The sequence below is a fragment of the Dinoponera quadriceps genome, unplaced genomic scaffold (assembly GCF_001313825.1).
Source record: "Dinoponera quadriceps isolate SergipeBrazil2010 unplaced genomic scaffold, ASM131382v1 scaffold405, whole genome shotgun sequence".
NCBI classification, from domain to species: domain Eukaryota; kingdom Metazoa; phylum Arthropoda; class Insecta; order Hymenoptera; family Formicidae; genus Dinoponera; species Dinoponera quadriceps.
Window position 1 is genome coordinate 3814147 of NW_014554754.1, and position 22428 is coordinate 3836574.

The 22428-nt window shown below is 41.3% G+C and overlaps 4 protein-coding genes across 5 annotated transcripts; 2 read left to right on the plus strand and 2 right to left on the minus strand.

The window, feature by feature from the left end:
* Positions 1-766: 766 nt before the first annotated feature.
* LOC106741303 (dr1-associated corepressor) lies at positions 767-2951 on the minus strand. 2 transcript variants are annotated; one of them, XM_014613121.1, is made up of 5 exons: positions 2748-2951; positions 2451-2523; positions 2245-2338; positions 1877-2056; positions 767-1627 (listed from the first exon to the last, which is right to left on the minus strand). In XM_014613121.1, the coding sequence occupies exons 1-5, from the start codon at positions 2787-2789 to the stop codon at positions 1354-1356; spliced, it is 663 nt and encodes a 220-aa protein (XP_014468607.1). In that variant the 5' UTR covers positions 2790-2951; the 3' UTR covers positions 767-1353. The 2 variants fall into 2 exon arrangements, with proteins under 2 accessions (XP_014468607.1, XP_014468608.1); XM_014613122.1 differs by having other exon boundaries at positions 768-1594.
* Positions 2952-4295: 1344 nt separating this feature from the next.
* Positions 4296-7864, minus strand: LOC106741502 (DNA polymerase eta). The gene is made up of 7 exons (XM_014613611.1): positions 7573-7864; positions 7207-7341; positions 6873-7075; positions 6638-6804; positions 6310-6533; positions 6112-6235; positions 4296-5978 (listed from the first exon to the last, which is right to left on the minus strand). The coding sequence occupies exons 1-7, from the start codon at positions 7707-7709 to the stop codon at positions 4554-4556; spliced, it is 2415 nt and encodes an 804-aa protein (XP_014469097.1). The 5' UTR covers positions 7710-7864; the 3' UTR covers positions 4296-4553.
* Positions 7865-8691: 827 nt separating this feature from the next.
* On the plus strand, positions 8692-14007 carry LOC106741503 (protein arginine N-methyltransferase 1). Its single transcript, XM_014613612.1, has 8 exons — positions 8692-8870; positions 9204-9536; positions 9618-9802; positions 10962-11120; positions 11311-11498; positions 11597-11823; positions 11979-12338; positions 12589-14007. The coding sequence occupies exons 1-8, from the start codon at positions 8858-8860 to the stop codon at positions 12696-12698; spliced, it is 1575 nt and encodes a 524-aa protein (XP_014469098.1). The 5' UTR covers positions 8692-8857; the 3' UTR covers positions 12699-14007.
* A 6172-nt stretch (positions 14008-20179) lies between these two features.
* LOC106741321 (insulinoma-associated protein 1a-like) lies at positions 20180-21514 on the plus strand. The gene has a single exon (XM_014613159.1). It carries the CDS (start codon positions 20180-20182, stop codon positions 21512-21514), a length of 1335 nt encoding a protein of 444 aa, XP_014468645.1.
* The last annotated feature ends 914 nt before the right edge of the window (positions 21515-22428 follow it).

Sequence of the window (22428 nt, forward strand, 5' to 3'; positions counted from 1 at the left end):
ATTCTCTTATTCATTCTGAATCTTCCCTCACGGCTACTTGCGGCGCGTTTCGGTTTTGCAGTTCAACGGATCAGTCTTTGCGCAAGATTATTTTTCTAAAAAATCTTCTTTTCTTTCTGAGGTCATCGTATTGTCCGAGGCGAAACTTGGCTAATCCGCGTTGTCTATTGTCAAACTAAAAAGACGCATTCTCTCGAAGGTATACATAGAATTGTGAAGAAAAACACGTTATACCGCGCATCGAAACTCCTGAATATATACAAGTAAAAGAACACTAGTAAATGAACTGTATACGAAGATATTTGTTTTTGTAGAGAATACCGATTGAACGGAATTGAACGTCTCGTTCAGTTATTAATAATCAACTATTAATAGTCCATTCGACTCCCTATTGAAATCTCCTCATTCAAATACAAACATCGCACAGTTAATGAGGTAAACACGATTGCTTTTACGTAATAACGGTAACAATGTTCAGAGGCAATACCTTTGCAATACGTATAATAATTATACGTGTCAATAGTCATCTATACCATAACACGATATTAAATTTCAATCAAGTCGCTCTGCTTCTGGCAAAACGCAATTTAACATATTCATATAACATATTTGAATAATGAATTAATTGAACCGATACAAATATATAGAATCGCGAAAAAACATAATATATATTATATATTCTATATGTTGTACACATATATATATATATATATATATATATAGAAAGAGAGAGAGAGAGAGAGAGAGAGAGATTATATATACGAAATCTATATGAAAATATGAATTCCAGTAAAAAAAAACTAAATTTGACGATTTTGATATTTTACATAATAATATACAGGATGGCACAGAAGGCAGGAACTTACATCTATAAATAACGATTGAAAGGGAGGATTCATTATTTATCCAGAGTTATATAATGAATTTTAAAATAAAATACATTACATCTGAGGGAGAGAGAGAGAGAGAGAGAGAGAGAGAGAGAAGTTACGCATTCCTTTAAATGAAACAACTTAAAACGAAAAAAATTGAAAAATAAAGCCTTATGGAAATGATTTCACACCTCCAATAATTGATTTATATATATTTAGCATTTAAATTAAAAAATTATTAGTATATTTAAATATATATTACATCTACCTCACATGGTTCTGAAAAACCATCCTGTATAAATACGAACAAAGAACAAATTATTTCAAGGCAAACATATCAGATAGCGCTATCCATAGGCGATGCGATGATTGTAAAATCGGCACTATCGATGCAAGCGCGTTATCACTACTGTCTTCTGCTAATCGTGCTTCACGTTTAACAAAGATTTGCAATATCCTAGAATCTACCATGAGATGATCACTATGTATCGTAATCCTCGTCGATACCGGCAGTATAATTGGAATTCGACGTCGCTCGACTACTTGTGCTTTCACTTAAATTAGTGGGATTGAGTTCCATATAAAAATTTGGTTGGCTCATTTGAAAGGACACAGGTATGGACATCTCGAACTGTGGCACCTGTGGGGTTAGCTTTACGATGACCTCTTGTGGATTTTCTCTTGTGCATTTGTGATTTGGTACATCCAACTGCTTTTGATGTCTATAAACACATGATAATTCAGCGACCAAGGTACTATGTACCAAGGTACTTTCTTTGTAAATTTAAGCAAAAAGATATTACAAGTAAAACAATTCTATTACAAAAGATATACCGACTCTATATTCTATTTCTTTCCAACGTTTCTCATGTAAAACTTATTGTGAAAGATGATATGGATAAATGATTCACAAGGAACTTATCTTCTATATGACACATTGTGTGTGCAATTTATACGACGATTTAGCAAAGCCATTATTATACAACTTTTTGTAAGGAACTTACTCTAATTCAGAATGTGGTGCATTGTTCATGGCTGTGTTCGTTGTTGATACTGATGCTGACGTTGACGCTGGAGTTGCTGGTGGCGTAGGTACTTCATCATCAGGTGCTGGTACATCAGGCAGAGATTTCACCAGATCTTTCAAAAAATCAAACCGACTCTCCGACATGATACACTGTTTCCTACAAATAGATGTATACACAAGCTTTATTTAAGGTAATTGAGATAAATCCTCTGAATCATTGCTTAATATCTATTGTCTATGACTTAAATATTCTTTTAGATCCATGATAGAAGTTATGTCAATCAAGAGCAACATTCATTATGCATCCATTGAGCTCATTTTTCTACTGAGTACATATTTACTTACATATGAGTTGGACTTAGAGTCTTGGCATTTTTGGCACTTGTTATCTGCATGGCCTTGGTCAGCAACGAATGTACAAACAGTTCTAAAGTTCTAGGTAAACTATATTAAGGAAAAATTAGCCACATAGAAACATTAAAAGCATGATTATGTCATAATCGCTAGATCTACCTAGGAATTTATTTCTTGCACATGATCAAAAAGGATATAAATTATAATCGGCACTGCTTGGGCAACTTTTCCAATCTCCTCGTCCGTCTGCATGATTTTCTTGATACGACCCTGACAACAGACATCCGAGATTAACCTTAGCTTAACGGTGAACTTTCGCTCAAATTTGTGATTTAAAAAATACTTTTCTCTCTCTCTCTCTCTCCAACAAAGATTTAAAATTTAAGTAACTTTAAATCGACGTAATATCGAACAAGACAAACCTCAGAGTCTTTTTTACCAGTGTTGTCATTAAATTCCGCGACAACCGGGAAAGATGCACAATGTTCACTTACCGCTGGGAAACGGGCATTGTATTTCCTCTTTTTACTGGGCATATTGTTCTTCACGCACCACGAGGGACAAATCGAATTTTAGAGTACGGCACGGCGCAGCTATACACGATGCAACACGCACGCACGCATGTACGTAACGTGACGCGTAAACAAAACGAAACAACAAAAGTTCTCGCGCAAAGTTTCTGCGTATTGTCTGTACCATGCAGCGAGAACCGATCTAAAGATCGTATCACACTGCGGGTTGCAGGCTCGGTTAAAGTTGATTTGGTTTAGGGAACTGACCAATCAACGGTCTGTTTTTGGCTTCATCTCGAAAATGTGCTGAAAGTATTGAAAATCCATACTATACGTGACGTAAATTATAGATTTTCAGTCAACATATTTCGAATATATATTTTCATACTAACATATATTCGGCTCGAGTAGAACAATCTCGATAGCATCATTATTGGGAAAGTTACAGCCTGTTGTATTTCACCTATGTTTTATTATGACGTCTGACCTATGTACCTATGTACGTCTGACCAGCCTTTGAGCCATACTATTTGAGAAATACGTCTGATTCCATCGTTCAGTCATATCACCTCATTTTTTTTTTTTAATTGCATATAAAGGGTGTACAAAAAGGTGTACAAGGTCTAGGAACTTAGCCTATCCGACCATAAGCGCTATAGTATCACAGTTTGTTTACGATGGTTACATAATATTGACGTCGGAGAATAAACAAAATTTTTACAATCTTATATCAAGACCTCCCTCGCAAAGGGTGTACAAAAAGGTGTACAAGGTTTAGGAGCTTAGCCTATCCGACCATGAGCACAATAGTATCACAGTTAGTTTACATTAGCGTGGGTTACATAGTTTTGGCGTCAATGAATAAACAAAATATTTGATTACATAGCTTTGACATCAATGAATAAACAGAATTTTTATAATCTTATAGATAAATTAGTTGGGTGAATAACTGAGGATGGTTGTATACGCAAAAGGAGGAAGTTGTGTAGTAACCGGTGAGACGGGAGAAAAAATAAAGAGGAAAGAGAGTATAATTACGCCTCCGCTGTCGTAAGCTTTAGCGCATGTGTTTGTCGAGATTAAATCGCACGCAGACTTATGTGTCTAGGTTGCAAATGTAGGTGGAGTGAATGCGGCAAAGTGGAGGTAGTTTTTGGTCTTAAGATATTACGGACTTAGACCCAGTGAAGCGCCTGCAATTGAACACACAGGAAGGGTTATATGAATATATTTATTCCATTTATGAACTGGCCTAGTAGAGTGTAGCTTTTCAGATCTTTGGTCGCTAGAAGAGATTGGACCGGCCAAGGCAGGGTACGAAACGTGGTCATTCCGTTTCGCAACAAGATATCCCTCTGAGCTTCGAAGCGAGGGCATTGCCAAATTACGTATATCACGACCTCAGTTTCTCGTTAAGTATAGTGGCAACTCGTAGCGGAGATTCTCGAACTAAGTTTCAGAAATAACGGGTCTAATAATTCCATGGACCCGTTATTTCTATAATGGGTACATTATTAATGTACATATATATAAGTTGATAGAATATAATTTATTATAGTATTCTCTTTCAAATGTTAATATATTACATATAATTATATAGAAATACGTTGCAGGCAAGTTTCACAAAACCAAACATCTCCAACTATATAATTTACAATTATAAAAAGAAAATATACATACATAAAATATTTCTCCTATAATTTCTCTAATCGTTACAAAAGGCACGTTAAAATGTTGATTGACGGAAAGCCCAATTACCAATAATAAAAATGTTTTAGCGAAGCATAATTACGACAGAAACGTGGTTATCGATCGTGAATCTCTGTCGAGCTTGCAGTCATTATTCGGCTGACGTTTCGCGATTGATGCTACGACAACTTCGGCGCCTTCCAGTTTCCTTTTCACGCTATTCTCACCCGGTTTGTTGATCTCTCGGTACAGATTCTGCGCGATATGGAAGTCCGTGTGCTCGTCGTACCTCGTTACGGGTATCATCTGACCGCATTCCGCGCACCGTTCCAAAGGCTCGCTCGAGTCGGTCTTGATCAGGAAGTTGTCCAACAGGGGGCTGCGTCTCTTTGCTTTGGACTTGCCGGGTCTTCTCTTAGCCGTCTTCGCCGGCGGATCCCGCGAAACTTTCTCCCGCTTCTTATCGCGCGATCTCACGTACGACCTCGCCTCCTCCTGCAAATCAGGCGGTAGTATAAGTAGGATATTGGGATCCATGTCGTCCAGGTTTGGAAATATCTCTCGCAGTAACGTCGAAGGATTTTGCACAGTGCTTTCCTTCTTCTCAGAGGAGTCGTGCACGAGAATAGCTGCGCGACTCGATGACGGTCTCTCGTGATCGTTCTCGTCCTCATTCTCTAGTATATACAAGTCGGAATTACTGGTATCCAGACTCTTCACAGCCGATTGTTCGCCTCGTTCCGATTCCTCCGTAGCCCCGCAACTTCCGTTCTCGCAGTTATCTTTCTTATCAGTCTTGAATATGTTCATGAAGAAGGAATTTTGAAAATCGTTATTATTTATTGCCATGCTCGACATGCGTTTCAACTTTAACTTGGCCTTGTTGCGCTCCTTGCACACCTGCATCAGCTTGAAGACTTTCTTCGACGTGGGTGAATCCTCCGCGTCTATGTTCAACGAATTATCGATTCTCTTACTTTCTTTTGCCACCGTTTCGCTCGTTGTCGCGACCGATTCCTCGGTATTTCGAATCGACTCTTCCTTGCTGGTAACAATAGCGGAAAGCTTCTCCCTTTCTGCTTTTGGAGGCTGATCGTAGATAGTGATGACGGGAGGTTCTGCTACTTCAAAATTCGACTTGAGACTTGTTTCACCTCCGGGCTGACTTGTCGTCTTCAATTGATCGATGACAGGATTTACTTTATCGCTACTTTCCGGCTTAACGGTTTTAAAGAATTTCAAAAAACTACCGCTCTCCTTCGACGGTATGAACTTGCCGGCGGTAATGCCCATGTATGCTATTGGACACAGCGTCGATTTAGTGATAACGTCCACGCAATGGCTCGCTATTTTTTCCGGCTTGTACGAGTTCAAGGTAAGCGAGCGAGATTGGGACACGGTGCTTCTGTTTTGATAGTAATGATAAGAGACGGTGAGCAGCGTTGCGCGTCGCTGGTTCTCCGCGAGATCTTGCTCGAGCCGCTCGCAAACTTCCGCCGCCAAGTCTCCAGCCCAATGTTTCAACTGTGAGTAGATATTTCTCGTCATATATCATTCTTACGTTATATACGTGGTATTTGCAATTTTATATAAATAATTTATACTATGTTTGAATCTGTTTACATATGTTGAGTTTTTCTCGTATTGATTAGCTTACCACTTCTAAGGAGGTAATGGCCTGTTTTCCAGGAAATTTCTTGCACGCTCCAACGGACTTCGATAGCAACCTGTTGGTGACGGGCTCGTTGTCTATACCTCGGGCAATATTGTACAGCCATAATCTAAAAAATCGTGAGTTTACGAATCGTTGATTAAGATTGCTAAACTTCGTTCATAGAGAATTTTTCAGATCTACCCTGTTTTCTCGTCGAAATGCTTTTGTAGTTGTTCCAAAGGATATTGCATTAAATCACCCATAACCTTGCAACCAAGAGACTCGACTACGATATCGCCGAACTTCCCACCGAGGTTTCTGACCTTCTTTACCGGGAGCGTCGAATAGAGACTCGCGACCGCCGCCTCGTGTAAGATCGTTTGACAATTCGGTTTATGTAATCCGCATGCTAATTTCGCTAAGATCTGAAAATTAACGTCTAAAATTAATGCAAGAGTCGTTGAAATGCGGTTCGCAGGTAAAATCTAGAAAATACTGTCAAGTAACTACGAGATATATTATTTGCAACCTTATTCTGCGAGATTCCAGCCGAACACCTAAATCCAGTCTCCTTGTATATATTGGCTCTTATTTCTTCAACTATAACACCTGCTACTGCAAGCTTCTGTGCTTGAGTGTCATGTAGCTCCCTAGAAGAGTTTAATATCCATGTCTGCAGCCCTTGACGTCTCTCCTCTGAAACGTAATAATATAATTCTACCCAAATTGCAGTTTTGAAACAATTTATTTAATTTTTACAATACCTTCATTGTTCTTGCCAACCTCTGTATATCCCACAATATATGTATTTGCAAGAGACGATATTAGTTCTTTTGAGGAGATTGTATCTAATCTTTTCTCAACAATATTTGTAATATCAAGATAAGCTTCATCGACACTAGCACGCTCTATCATATTACAGTGTTTTCTTATGACTTCAATAACTTCACGACCAGCCTTTCTATACCTATATGGACAGAGTGTAAGTTTTTAAATATAAAATATATATTATAACATGCAATATATGAATAAATAATTAGCTCACTATATTTTATATAATTTTTATGTAAAAATTTTGCTGTAACAGCTAATCATTACCTGGTTGTATCTGCTTTTCCACGAAGACAAGGCACACTAGCTAAAACTATATTCGGACATATTTCTTTAGCTTCCTTGCCTCTCATGTGTCTAGTTACTCCAAAACTTCGTGCTTCATAATTCACAGCTATTATCCTATAGACAAATGAAAAACATTATTATTCACTGTCATTTATTGATAATTACACTTAATAAGATAAATATTATATTTCTAAATCAAAGATTGGTATTTTCTTTTTCCAGGAAAATTACAAGTTTTTCTGAAAAAAATTGATCTTGGAAAATATTTAAAAAGCTATCCTTTATATAAAATGCGATTATCCATATTTTAACTACATAAAATTTACGAAAATAAATTTTTCTTACCCGCCCATCTCCCATTGATTATATTGAACCACAGCGAGCGGTTTTCCCGTGTATTGCGGCTGCAACTTTGTTTCAACTTGACAGAAGAAGCAATCCATGTCTATTAGAACGACGATCCTGTTGCCCGGATTAGCCATTTTAGCGGGACTTCTTACAAAATTAATATGTTCACTAAAGATAACTATGAAACTTTATTTTCAAGTCAACTAACTCGATAAAGCGTTGATATCCTACACGACTCCATCTTAATGTGATGCATCTTGATGATGCACGACAAGCTTGGACAGGTTATATGATGTTTACATATGAAACAGCTGTGGAGATAGGGTGCTTTTCCAACAACATACATTACATTACGCAAGTCGTCTTATTGGTTAAATATTATCTTAAAATGATCTTAAGATAATATTTATCCAGTGTGAAACGACTTTCTGTTATATGTGCTTGCTGAAAAACACCGATTGATAATTTTGTTATAACTGTTCTTTCTAGTTGTATCTACGACATTCATTAACAAATATGCAAAAAATTTAAAGTTTTCTCTTTAAAACGCCTGTATCACATTTTCGGATCAAATAATTTTTCGCTCTGAAAACTCAACTGAAAGGTGAAATTTGAAATTGAGCGGTTGCCATGTTTCGTTTAACTCGAAATATTTTGACGAAAATTAAGGACAATATTAATATAGCTAATGTGATGAAAAACTAGAGACTTCAAGCGTAAAAGTGCTTTTTGAACGATCTCGATAGCATCATTATTGCGAAAATTACAGCCTGTTGAATTTCACCTGTTTTATTACAATGGAAAGTACTTCTGACCAGCCCTTGAATCATACTACTTGAGAAATACGTCTGACTCCATCGATTAGTCATATCACAACCTCAGTTTCTGGTTAAGTATAGTGACGACTCGTAGCGGAGATTCTGGAACTAAATTTCAGAAATAACGGGTCTAATCATTTAGTTGACCCGTTATTTCTGTAATGGTTATATTATTAATGTAACGGGTTTATGGAATGATTGGATATGTTATTTCTGAAATTTAGTTCTAGAATCTCCGCTACGAGTTGTCACTATACTTAACGAGCAACTGAAATCGTGATATGACTAAACGATGGAGTCAGGCGCAGGTCTGAACGTATTTATGACCGTAACGCGTAAGTATAAACTCGGCTTGAGATAAGAAGAGAGTTAGTTGTCGACACGTGCTCGAGCCGCACGGTAAGGTATTCCGACAGCTATTGTCCGATTTTGTCGTTAGCATCGCAGAGAAAGTGAAGTTTACCATGGCGAAATTAGGTGAAGTATTACTGAAAATCACGCATTTAATCGCAAAACGATAGAATGTAATGCAATCTGTGATGTGTGTAATTGATAAGTGAAGCGGTTAATCTCGTGCGTAATATATTTTCCTTTACAGTCTCTCTGAGGAAACTTATTTCACGCGAAATAAAAAAAAAGTTTTATTGTTATACGTTCACAAACGAAATTATTGAAAAATTAATTTAGATTTGAAAAATTACAAGAAGTTTTCCACAACAATTTTTTCTATTTGCTTTTTTTGCAATTAAATGTAATTCTTTGTAAGTATGTGTTGTATATACATGTAATATTCTTTTCCTTTCCTTCTAGAATGTGATATATACAATGACATGAGCGATGACGATAGTGGAGACGATTGGGATGAGAATGGTGAAGATGATTACAACATTCTGTGTCTATTTTGTACAGAAACCATTAATGGGTTTTCCACTGCACTGCATCACATCGAAACCCTCCACCAATTTAACTTGTGTAATTTTGTAAAAAGACACGTTCATGACACTTATACATATATTAAGTTAATCAATTTTATTCGACATAAGGAGATTTTACCTGAACAATTGAGTATATTAGGTGTAGAAGCTTGGGACAAGGAAGAGTACATGCATCCTACCATGGAGGATGATCCATGGTTAATGTATGGCAAGTACAGAGACTTTCAAATATGAATCGGTCTTTTGTATTTGTAATATATACTAACTTGCAAATATTATTTTAATAAAGATATCGAAGACCTCATCAATATTAGAGATATGAGCGAAGAGAGGATAGCAAAGCAAATACACTTGAATAGTAGCAATGGTAATGTTACTTTGCCAGAGGTGCAATATGAGGATATGAAGAAAACAATACGGTCTCTCACATCTCAGCTGAAGGAAAGCGAAACAATGTGTTTCCTGGTGAAACAGGTATAGATATACAGGGTGTCCCAGACCACCCGTCTCACCCGATTTTTTCGTAAACGCGACATTTTAAAGAAAAATGTTTCAGACAAAAGTTTTGTGACTTCGAGGGGCACATAAGATGGTGTCATTGGTTTGACCTTGGATAGTCGTTTGAAGATCACGTGAAGGTCACCTTTAATTTCTTAAATGGAAACCCCCATTTTTCAATGCATATTCTTGTAGCTTGCCTCGAGAGCTTTCCAAAACGCTATAATGACACGTTTTTTTAATCAGTACTTTTCGAGTTATGAGGGTTGAAAGTTACTGTACCGCCGGCCAAGGTGGAGGTTGCACGGTCGGATTTACATCTCTTTGTGTGTTGTATGTTTGTGTGTGTGAATGTGTGTGTGTCAACAGAGATAAGGACCCCACGGTTCGTCACTCCCGTAGTATTTATCGACTCCAAACCCTCTCTGCTGTACGCGGGCATGTGTGTGTGTGTGTGTGGGGCTGATGTTATTAGGCCTGGTGTTCGAAATGTCCACCGTTTGCTTCAATGCAAGCAAGTACTCTTTTCTCGAAATTATTTGTTGCATGAAGAATTTCATCAACACATAGAGAACGAATAGCGAGACGTATTCTACGAATCATATCATCTTAATATCATCCATATCACCTAAAATAAGCATCATATCACAAGCTTCCGCGTTTGAATACGACATGGCTGGTAAATGAGAATTTTGTTACACCTTACGTGACAGTATCAGACATGTCATACATCACGACTGGGTAATGCTAATGCCGGCGGTACCGTAACTTTCAATCCTCATACCTCGAAAAGTACTGATTAAAAAAACGTTTCATTATAGCGTTTTAGAAAGCTCTCGAGGTAAGCTACAAGAATATGCATTGAAAAATGGGGGTTTCCATTTAAGAAATTAAAGGTGACCTTCACGTGATCTTCAAACGACTATCCAAGGTCAAACCAATGACACCATCTTATGTGCCCCTCGAAATCACAAAACTTTTGTCTGAAACATTTTTCTTTAAAATGTCGCGTTTACGAAAAAATCGGGTGAGACGGGTGGTCTGGGACACCCTGTATAATCACCGAATATTAATATAATATTTTCTTATATGGTATTATGGGGAAATAGTAATAAAATTGTTTGTATCATTTTAGCAAATGGAAGAAATGAGCGAGAAAGCGCAGAAATTGATACTGGGCTGTGATTCAAATGGAAAAGAGAAGAGCGTTCCTGTCAGTGCTCACAATCCCAATGTTGATGAAGGATATTTTAACACATACAGTCACTTCGCGATACATCATGAAATGCTGACAGTAAGTTATGTTTATAGTTATAAGGTTATGAGTAAATTTCATCAATCCAATTCAGCTTGGTGAAATTATAGGCAATATTTGCAAGATTATGAAAAATAGATTATATCGAGATTATCTTGTTTGACTAAAGAAACATCACTTGAATTTGTTCAGAAAAATAAAATATTAATCAGTGTGTATTTGTTATCAGGATAAAATACGGACAGAGAGCTATCGCGATGCTTTATTGACAAATTCTAATCGATTCCACAATTGTGTAATGTTAGACGTTGGCTGTGGGACTGGTATCCTGTCAATGTTCGCGGCAAAGTCTGGCTGCCGCAAAGTTATCAGTGTTGATCAGTCTGATGTAATCTATCATGCTATGGATATAGTGAGGTGCTTATTACTTTTGTATATATCTAGTCATACTTTTACATATAATCAGCTATATATTTAAAGCATAACATAATACGTACATTTTCCCTAAATTTTAGAGAGAACAATCTCAGTGACATAATTACTTTAAAGAAGGGTCGTCTGGAGGATATTAGTATCGAAGAGGAGAAGGTAGACGCGATAATATCTGAGTGGATGGGTTACTTCCTCTTATTTGAAGGAATGTTAGACACCGTTATTTATGCTAGGGACCACTATTTGGCACCTGGTGGAGCAATACTTCCAAATAGATGTACAATTAGTATCGTAGGAAGCGGTGATACCAGTATGTCTTGTAATTTTAATTTTACTCTCTCTCTCTCTCTCTCTCTCTCTCTCTCTCTCTGCGATTATTTCAGTTGAATTATCTGCAAGATCTGACCATAATAAGGATAAATTATACGTGTGACAAATCTTTTATGAACTATTATTCTTTTGCAGAGAGGTATATCGATCTAGTTGATTATTGGACGAATGTGTACGGCTTCAGAATGAGTTGTATGAAAGCGGAAGTGGTGCGCGAGCCTAGTATAGAGATCTGTAACGTCGACGATCTAATAACGAGCACCGCCGAGATCCAAGCATTCGACTTGTACAATGTCACCACGGACTGCGTTAATTTCTCATCTCCCTTCACGTTGAACGTGAAGAAGACGGGATCGTTAACCGCGATAGTCGGCTATTTTGACATTTTCTTCGATCTAGAGAACCCGGTACATTTTAGTACAGGCCCTCACTCCACGCCAACGCATTGGAAGCAGACGGTATTCTCTTTGAGTGAGCCAATCAGTATAACCGAAGGTGAGCATATGTGTATGTCGCTTGATTTTTATGCCACGATTAATATGATAAATTTATGTCAATAGAAGTACAAGACAGAGTAAGGGCCATGGCACATAGAAAAACGTAAATAGTAAGAAAATCGACCAACTAGAATTGACTGTTCTTCGACTGTGATTGGTCAATTTTCTTACTGCTTAAGTCTTAATGCTTCTCTATGTGCCGTGGCGCTGAGTTTGCAATTTTACTACTTGTACTTTTCTTTTTACAGGCGAAGTTCTAACTGGTACATTGGTTTGTCGGAGACACGTTCAAGATATTCGAGGCTTAATCGTTACGATCCACATAAAAAATTTCAATCAAATTTATTATTTGAATTAAACGATGAAACTTTGAGTGAACCCGTTTCGAAATATGCACGAATAATAGCCGAATGTGCCAAATTCCAAAATAGGGTCCAGATATCGAGTTACAAAGTTCTTCGACTTCCGTTAGACGTTATCGTGCAAAAGTGCAAGTGCAAGTGCAAGCTGTGCGAAACGTGGTTAAGCTTTTACAGCTTTTTGCATAGAGTCCGAGATTTCCCATAAATTTAGAATTTACGATCTCCATCTTACTTAAATGGAGATGTAACTTTCGCATTTTGCGCTCTTTCGGATTCCAGCTTTTTATTTTTACGCTGGAGAAGTATATATACATACATATAAGCTAGTTTTAACAGTACATATCGCAGCGTATAATCGTTAGTATGTATACCCAATCTACGCCTTTTCATCGAAAGCGAGACATAGGATGCGACACAGCTTCTTTTGAATTCGCGAATGACAATTACGAGCAAAGCGAAATAATCGTTCATCTAGTAGTTATTTACATTTGTGCCTTTTTAATAGTAGCGCATCTTTAAACCGATTATACATTTGTAATATAAAATTTAGGGGTTTTTCGCACAGACGATAGAGTTTCGAGACCTCATAATTGACCATTTTTGGCGTATAAGCATCTGAAGCCACGATCAAAAAAAAGAAAGGAAAAAAAATGAGAAAAACCTGCAGAGCTTAATATACAGACAACGATATGTAGGGTTCGCTCAAGTCCAATTTTTAATAGATCACCCTAAGGAATATATTCAGCAAACTATACGACATTCTTCGAAGTTTTCCCGTTTCGCTTCTCAGTAGACTTTTTCTCTGACCGAGTTTCACTGATTCCATCTCTTCGGCGGAACAAAACCAACACTTGAATCGTCCGATTTTAATATTATTATACGAATTCTCCTGCCACTCTCTTCTTGCATGTGATATATACGTATGTACAAGAACGCGTACCGAATTAATAGGGGATTGTTCGTGCTACCGAATTATAAATCCGCAATCAAACAACTAAGTGCGAATTCTGTGATACGAGAGAATTAGCTACATATAGAGTGTTCATCGAGGAGCGACTTTACAACGGTGACAACCTCCGCATTTGTGTACGCGAGGATCTAATGCGGAGTAACGCTTATTTTGCTTCGTATATACGTATACATACATAAGTACATAAAATCTTTTGCGTAATATAAAATAGCGAATTTTAATCCGTGACCCGCGTGTGATTATCAGTAATTATGAATAATTACAAATTATCAATAATATGTACATCGATAATCTTTTGAAGTGCATGCAGGTCGAAATAAATCTTTAGGAACTTACAGCTTCATCTCTCTTGTACTGCAAGAACTCTCTACAAACTTTCTCGTAAATATGTACCATACATAGAATTTTAAATATAGCTTTTTTTTCATATCACACGCGCGCATAGGTTCAACCTGAATCCCTCCGACAGCTTCACGAAGATAACGTCTCTCTTACCTAGAAGAGTTTTTCAATTTTATCAATCCCTTGTCAAGTGTTTTCTACTGAATTTCTCCAATGAAATAAAAATCACAATATTTAAGGTTCCTGTTTCCTCGCCGCAGTCATCTTGATTAATGACGTCAGAAGCGAGAAAGCGTATGCCCAAAATTTTGGCGGAATACGTTGAAATAAAAAGAATGATAAAATGACACGGTGATCGATTGAGCACACTCGTAAGATATTCCGAAAACTATTCCTTTTACCATAACAATCGATAAATAACCATAAAATTAATATGACCTTACTTTTCGGCTCATTTTTTCCCATGACTTTGTCACGTTAATTTTACGGTTATTTATCGATTGTCAGAGCATAAGGAAAGTTTCCGGGATATTTTACAAATGTGGTCAATCGATCTCAAGTATCATTTTATATATTTCGCAGGACACGCGTTTTCTCATGTCCTGATGTTATTAAACCAAACGACAGCAGGGGCCAGTAGTCCTATTCTATAAATTTTTAACGACAATATTGTTACGTTATCGATGCAGAACTTCATATGTTATACCTGCGCAACAACAACATTGTTTTGGCGAAAAGTGCAATGAGCCGAAAAGAAGCAGTTAATTGCAAAGGAGCCGGCATGCCGTCGGTGAGAAATACGCGGGGTGTTCGCCGACGATACGCCACTCGTATGTTTGTCGCGGGCAAACTCATCGGGTTCATCCGATATCGCGAATAACGCGCCCGGCCGAGAATACCGGCGTCGCAAGAGAGGAAAAGCGAACGTGTGGTGTGCGCGCGTATGTTTAACGTAACTCTATCCAATAATGCACGTTCTGGCCTAGGGCAACCGAGTGTACCCCCCTCGTGCAAACACGCACGGAAGGTAGGGCAGAGCGCGCGCACGTACAAAATCTTTCTCTCTAAAAGTATTCATTTATCATTCACGTAGCATCGCGAATGTCGAGGTATTCGCCGAAAAGGGGAGATCTTTCTTCAAGACCGTCTTTTTTGCAATCTTATGTATCCGAACTATCGGAGAGATCGATCGAGCGAGGAATTTCCGAAGAGCCTTTCCTACGTACGAACTTACGCTCGATATTACGGGCGATTTCTCTCCTCGATTTCCGGCGACGGTGCGCTACTTTTTAATTGAACCGCCGTCGGGTCGAAACACCCGCTGGGATGCGCGCTCTCTTCCTCTCTCCTCCGCCGAGGCGACCGCAAAGTAATAGCCGTCGTTTAGGGCCCGGCGCGGATAAGGAGCGACGGCGGGACTGCCTGGGACGAGAGAGACCGCGCCGTGGAGGCCGGGGATAAGGGTGGCTTGTTGCGTAAGCCGATTAGAGCATCACGGCAGTCACTCCTGCCCCGTACAGCGGGACGGTGGCACGGTCTCTCCGTTCTAACGGGTGTTCGGCAGCAGCGGCGGCCGGAGACACATTAAAATCGCATGAAATATGCAGAGGCGCCCTCCCGTCCGTTCCCTCCATACCAGCGGACGAGAGCTACATCCGCGTAGGCAAAAAGCTTACTCGCCCGTCCTGGAAGCCACTCTCTCTCTCTCTCTCTCGTCGACACAAGAGCGCGTTCCGCTTTTGCGAGATATTTAGAAGATCCCTCTGTTGCGCTTCCGCAATCAGGGGATCTTACCCTGCCTTCTTCTTTCTCGTTGAGGACCAGTGCTAATGTATCGACGAATGTATGCACGATAGCATCGTTCCAATAGAGAGGATCAGGCTGATGGTAGTCGAAACGGTGGCTCTTTCCGGAGAACTCTGGTAGATGCTTCATGGATTTCAATTCGTATTATACGTGCTCGCGCGTAACCTCAAGTGTGAAATCGATGGGAATTGATTAATGTGAATTGGAAGTTTTCCAGCAGGAGCGAACTATGGATAGAACGTTAATAAATATCAGAGAGAGATTATATTTGAATATTTTCATCGTGATTGTATTTAAGTGCTATTAATGAAGATTGTTCGAATTTATCAAGTACTTACTTACGTCGATACGAAACCAGCGAGTAATGGAAGTTCTCATTTTTATAAATACGCTCTCCAGGTGGAACAGGAAGTGACGGTGGCGTCAAAATGTCGAGAAAATGATCGAAAAATGAGTTTCACCAACACCAATTAACAGTAACGTAACATTAATGTTACAATTTCTCACTCAACCATGTAAATGCAATACAACGCGTATGTTTTGTAACGTTAGGTTGAATGGGAAATTATAACATTGAAATTATTGTTAGTGTTCATACAATATAGCCATTTTCTCGTTATTCTCACGTCATCGTGATTCTATCCGGAGGCCCCCTCGGCAGCTTATTAAATCCGATTCGTTCGGGCCTGAGATTTAACGCGATCTCAACGCGCGAGAATACACCTTTCAAATACTTTCGCAACTATCGTTTCACCCCTTCACATTTGACGCGACGTATTAAACCGCCGCACAATTTCGCGGGCGAAAAGCGCAAAAGCGTGTATCTAATATCCGCTGGTCCGGGGTAATCCGAGTGCATCGCGCGGGTATTTTCACATATACGTTCCGCGAAACGCATTCTGCACACCGCGCGGTAGCGCAACACGTGGCAAAATGTTTTCGCCAGGTATCAAATAATCATGGCAAATCCGCATCGACCGCGCCGCGCTCGCTTCGCGTTAATGCCTATATTTTACATCCGTCTGTATTTAGTTCGAATAACGTTTGGCGGATAATAATGGACCATTTGCCACTTGTTTTCGTTCGCCCGGCGGAATGATTACGCGGGATACGCGTTGAAATTTTATGCCCGAAGGGGGGAGAGAGAGAGGGAGAGATAGAGGGAAAAAGAGAGAGATTACAGGGCGAATGTACGCGAATGGATTTCCGGATATGTGTTGCAATATTTCTCGCTCGCTGGCGTAATAATATAACTGTGTCGAATGCAAAATATAGAAAGAGAAGGATTTCGGGGTATTGAAATCCAAAATAACGACTAATCAATCTCGGCAAAAATAGAACGCCGTAAATAATGCAGTGTGCCCGGAATATATAACGATTCTCTTTCCGTCTCACCGCCATTGCCGCGATTTTATTTTTTCATTAATCTATTCAATCTTGCACAGATGGGGTCTGCGTTGCCAATAATAAATTAGTATCGAAAAGAATAAATCAGACACTTAACTGTCAACGAGCTCTGAAAGGCTTCTTGAGTATTCTATAATATCTTAAATGTATTTAATATTTATAATTTAATAAGTAGAAAACTTAAACATCTTTTAATTCGATCGGCAATCGAAATATCCTTAAATTACGACTAAAAATGTTTTCGCGACCTTCACTCGAGCAACACGCCGTGTAATTATATATATTTGCACGGTCTTTGCGCGTTTTCTGCTCAATGTTATCGGACAAAAAAATTCTCTGGAAAAATATCGCTTTTCCATCGTTCTCTCATCAGATAGGAGATCCTCCCCCTCTCTCCGCCTTGAGTTACGAGATTAATATCTTTCGCATATCTTAATTGCTCGGCAATTTTCTAAGCGGCCAGTCACGCGAGCAACGATAACGACCGATGATAACGGGCGACGATTGCGGCAATCGTCGCCGGTTCTTCGAGAGGGTAAAAGCGTCGTCTTGAGCGCATCTCAACAGCCTCTCGTCCAATTACAGCGTGATTGTTCTCGGTCTTGGCGGGTCTCTCGGGGGTGCAGATTAACTGGCGGTCCGACTTATGCGGCGCACACACGCATGCACGCACGCGCGCGCGTAGTCTCGCATTCGGGCGAGGAGAGGCACGCAACGCTCCGGCTGGACACGTCCATCAGCGTCACGGAAATATTTATGGCGATTAATCGGACGGGGCCCGTTAATTACGTAAGAAGATCAACGGATTACGACGCTGCGCTTTTCGCGAGACGACGTCTCCTCGACGAAGACTGTCGAGACGTTGCCGTCGCCAACGTCTTCTTACCGACGCAACCGCTTCGACAAAAACCCGCATAGAAATTTCTCAGGATTTTCCCAGACAACAGCGTAGATTAAAATGCCCAAAATAGATAGTCTCCACCAATAGGGGGAATCCCATTCTTATCGCAAACATAGGCTTCTTTCCTGCGATGCTTGCCGCGTCAGAGTTGAGTAGCAGTTTGACTGAATATCAGATTAATAAGCGCGGTTATATGTTTTAATGTTACTACACGGAAAAAAATAATTTTGCTGATGTAACGAAACCATCATTGTTACTGCAGATTCGTTGCATTAGTGGTAAAATTTTATTAACAAAATCAAATTAACGATTTATTCGTAGAACAAAAACAGTTTTATTACCAGGAAAAAAATGTTTTCTGGCTGAATTTATTATTATTATTTTATTAAGTAAATAGGAAAGCATAATTATTTCCACATTTTTACAATATAAAAAAATTAATAATATATTTAACTTGAGAGTTTCGTATATTTTGTCCAATCGTAGTGTAAAATGTGGAAGAATGCTTGAGAAAACGTTGACAATACTGGATCTCGAATTAGATTCCGAGAAATTTTCTATGTGGGAAGAAAAGAAACATCGATCTTGCGCCTCGTCTGAGAACCGTCGAGTTTCGGTCGAGTAATTCTTAGATATTTCAAGATCGAAGTGCACACACACACACACAGAAGTAACACGACGAGTCCTCAGACTTGACGAGAACCTTAGATCCTGAAACGAGCGGATCGCGATCCAGGCACCTGTGCGACGGTCGCGCGTAATTCATCAGAATAGCGCATTAATATTGCAGGGAGGATCTTTCAGATATGCGCTCGTCAATGTTTCACCGACAACGCTTACCCAATTTCCAATTCACCGCCGCCTGAATTAATCAGCCGATCGTTTGGTCGGCATAGCTATTTGCGTGAGATTAATCGTGCGACGTTTCGGCTCGGAAACGCAAACGAGCGCTGTGCGGAATCCGAGGACGTATGCAGGCGTATCGATCGATCGAGCGTCGCCGGCAGGCGTTTATAGCGCGGCGGGAATACTTCGGCTTCTTGTCCGACGTACGCACACGTACGTTACAGTATCACGTGTGAAACGTATCATTTCGCGCGTGCACGAGAGCCGCGTGTAATATCGGGTTATCAACGCGTCCCGCCGACGCGACGTAAGATCCGCTCATGTTTTTTTACAGTTGCGAAAGAACGAACAGACGTGCACGTAGAAAGGAACACCTTCGAGGCCAAGTTTAATGTCACGAGACAGAAGGAGAGAGACAGATGCCACACGGTGGTGTCTCAAACATATGTAACGTGTCGTGGCTCGCTATTAGGCACGATGTAGAGAGTTGTCGCAGCCGTAAGAAGGGTCTTATCGAAGCGACTGAATGATTAATCGCGAACGTCACGTAACAATATTGGACGTGTCATCATGCGTGTTGGGCGTCTTACGTAATTAATATATTACGTTATTGTGCAAATATTAAACGTATTCGAGAAATGTACATGCATACATAATGTATGCGGTAAAACTCGGTTCTTTCCATGCTTCGATATACGTATCGTCAGCTCGGATTTGCGTGTTTTCCAGACAGTAACAGCGCAGATTTCGCGTTTTCCAATAAGTACCGATCCATTGACCATACCAACTTAAGGAACGCGACTCCTGCTCTGCGGAGAGAGAAGCTACATCCCTACCCCACCAGCTGCTCGGCAGCGTCTGCTCGCGCCGAGCGGGGCGTCGGGCGTTTAAACGGGCACGCGCTGAAAAGGGCCGAGTAGGGGTCGGCCAATGAGAGTCGCGTGAGCCGTGGGTGCCCGGGCGGAGCGTACGGATATACGAGACGCGGCACGAGCGACCTTCTGTCAAACGGCGTCCGACCGCCGAGGGAGAAGGTCGTGCGATCGAGGGAATATCCTTCGGGAAAGGAGGCCTCTCTCCTCGGAGTTTCCTCGCGTCAGCTTCCTTCTCTTTCCTTCCTCTCTTCTTTCGGCTACTATGGAGACACGACGCGAGAAGCGACAGCCGCAGCGCTGAAGAGCGGTGTCCTGAAACAAAGAGGGAAGATGCTGCACGGCGCTTTGCCGAGGGCCTTCCTGGCCCCCGGCCTCAATTACTTGAGCTACTACAGTGAGGAAGTACACCCTGCTTACGCCGCGCCACCCGCCACGTGGCACATCCCGATGGAGGACCCGTCTTCGCCGGTGTACTCGCGAATTCCGACCGAGCATCACTCGTCGTTGCAGTCCTGGGAGTCCTCGAGGTCCTCGACGCCGTGCCCGTTGGACTTGTCGCTGAAGCCGCCGAGCACTCCGAAAACGGAGGAGATGATCGAAGTGGGCGATGAGAAGGACCTCAGGACCCGCGAAGACGATCAGCAGCTGGTGGTGGACGATTTCGACACCTTGCGCAGCCCCTCGGCACACTATGAGCGGCTGATCTTCAACAAGGAGTCCCCTCGCCTCCATGACTCGGTGATGGACAAGGTTCATCTGCCCGAAGAGAGCACCCGACTGCCGCCGTATCCCAACGACTTCAGCTCGAAATACCACCAGAAGCTCTTGATGACGAGTCCCACGCAATCGATCCAAGGTTACCACCAGCAGCTGCTACTGACGCCGCAGCACCATCTTCAGGGTGTGCACGCGCCGATGACGCCACCCAGCACCCCGTCGCCGCCTCAATGCCCCCGGAGAAGAGTCCGGGAGGAGGACCTCGCGTCACCGTCCTCGGGACTCGCCGTCTCCCTCGCGACCCCGAAGCAGAGCAGCGCGGAGAAGAGCAGCAACGGTCAGAGACCGAAGAAGAAGCACGCCAGACGACTCAAGTTCGACGAGGACACCAGCAGCCCGGTGTCGGGCACGGTGATCTTGGGTCCGGACGAGGCGGTGGTGACCGGCGACATCGATCCCGCCTTCAACATCGTCGAGGTAACGGAGGAGGCGCGAGCCGAGCTCGCAAAGATCGAGAACCGACTCGGTCCCTATCAATGCAAGCTCTGCCGGCAGCTTCACGAGGACGCCTTCCAGCTGGCGCAACACCGCTGCTCCAGGATCGCTCACGTGGAGTACCGTTGTCCCGAGTGCGACAAGCGCTTCTCTTGCCCGGCCAACTTGGCGTCCCATCGACGTTGGCACAAGCCGAGACTGCCGAACAACGACGGCAACTCCTCCTCGCCGTCGTCCTCGTCCACCTCCACGTCGGCCGCGGAGATCCCGTGCACCCGATGCGAGGCCAAATTTACCAGGCAGGCCGCCCTGAGGAAGCACTTGGCCGCTCAGCATCCTGAGACCAACAACACCGGCAGCAGTAACAGCAGCAGCGATGCTCAGGACGCCGTCGTCAAGCCGGAGGTCGTGCAGACCCTCGCGGCCAGCCAGTTGACCAACGAGATGACCTGACACCAATTTCCGGCGAGACCCCTGCCGAGACGACCCGGCCTCTACTGGAGATTCGGCCTTGACCTGTGAGAGCTGCCTTCCCATCAATTCGCTCCGACGACGTCGTAAGTGTGAGTGCACAATCAAAATGATCCGCGTGCTCGTTTGTAGAATATTAGAGAAGAAGACTGGAAAAAGAAGAAAATAGGAAAAAAAAACGGAGAGAAAAGAAGGGAGCGCTTTTCTTAATTTCTAAATTACCTAATCGCGATGTTCAAAAGGTTGCTAATGTGATCAGACGTTCTCGGAACATTTATCTCGCGAATTTTTGGATTCATTTATACCGCAAACTGTCGTATATACGCGCCGAAGGGGAGGGGAATTTCAAAGTCCTAAGAATAGAACTTGGACTGATAATAACTTTTAGAGAACGCTCGGATGCACACATTCGTTATCTTCGCGGCAGTGATGCGACGCGTGCTTTCGTTTGGCCATTATAGCAGATTAGATCGGAATCCGCGTTCTGAAATCAATAGATTTGGAATTGTTAGGGATGTAACGTAAGAGATTACCATTGCTATGTAAATTTGTCCACTCAGGATCTGTACCGGGAAGAAACAGGGTCGTGCATCACTATTGTACGAATCAAATATAAATTTGTATACATGTGTCGATCACGCGTAGGTGATAGGAAAAGCTGAAAATGAGAGAGAGAGAGAGAGAGAGAAAATCATGAGTAAAATATAAATTCCATTGTGCGTGTGTGTGTGTTATTAAGAATCGTAGATGATACATTCATAATTGATAACATATTCATGATTAAACGCGGTCACGAATCGCGAGAGAAAAAGAGAGAGAGAGAGAGAGAGAGAGAGAGAAATACCGAAATACGATAAGCACATTTCGAGATACGATCGACGCAAATGTTTAACACA

Excerpts from the sequence above, each read along its gene's own strand:
- LOC106741502 (XM_014613611.1), bottom strand. The coding sequence starts at position 7,709 with ATGGCTAATCCGGGCAACAGGATCGTCGTTCTAATAGACATGGATTGC. Across the intron at positions 6,805-6,872 it reads GGTTGGCAAGAACAATGAAG|AGGAGAGACGTCAAGGGCTG; the intron begins GTATTGTAAAAA and ends ATTACGTTTCAG. Across the intron at positions 6,534-6,637 it reads CTGGAATCTCGCAGAATAAG|ATCTTAGCGAAATTAGCATG; the intron begins GTTGCAAATAAT and ends GTTAATTTTCAG.
- LOC106741303 (XM_014613121.1), bottom strand. The coding sequence starts at position 2,789 with ATGCCCAGTAAAAAGAGGAAATACAATGCCCGTTTCCCAGCG. Across the intron at positions 2,524-2,747 it reads ACAATGCCCGTTTCCCAGCG|GGTCGTATCAAGAAAATCAT; the intron begins GTAAGTGAACAT and ends GTCTGTTGTCAG. Across the intron at positions 2,057-2,244 it reads ACTCTAAGTCCAACTCATAT|GAAACAGTGTATCATGTCGG; the intron begins GTAAGTAAATAT and ends ATCTATTTGTAG.
- LOC106741503 (XM_014613612.1), top strand. Across the intron at positions 9,537-9,617 it reads TGATCCATGGTTAATGTATG|ATATCGAAGACCTCATCAAT; the intron begins GCAAGTACAGAG and ends ATTTTAATAAAG. Across the intron at positions 12,339-12,588 it reads GCCAATCAGTATAACCGAAG|GCGAAGTTCTAACTGGTACA; the intron begins GTGAGCATATGT and ends TTCTTTTTACAG.
- LOC106741321 (XM_014613159.1), top strand. The coding sequence starts at position 20,180 with ATGCTGCACGGCGCTTTGCCGAGGGCCTTCCTGGCCCCCGGCCTCAAT.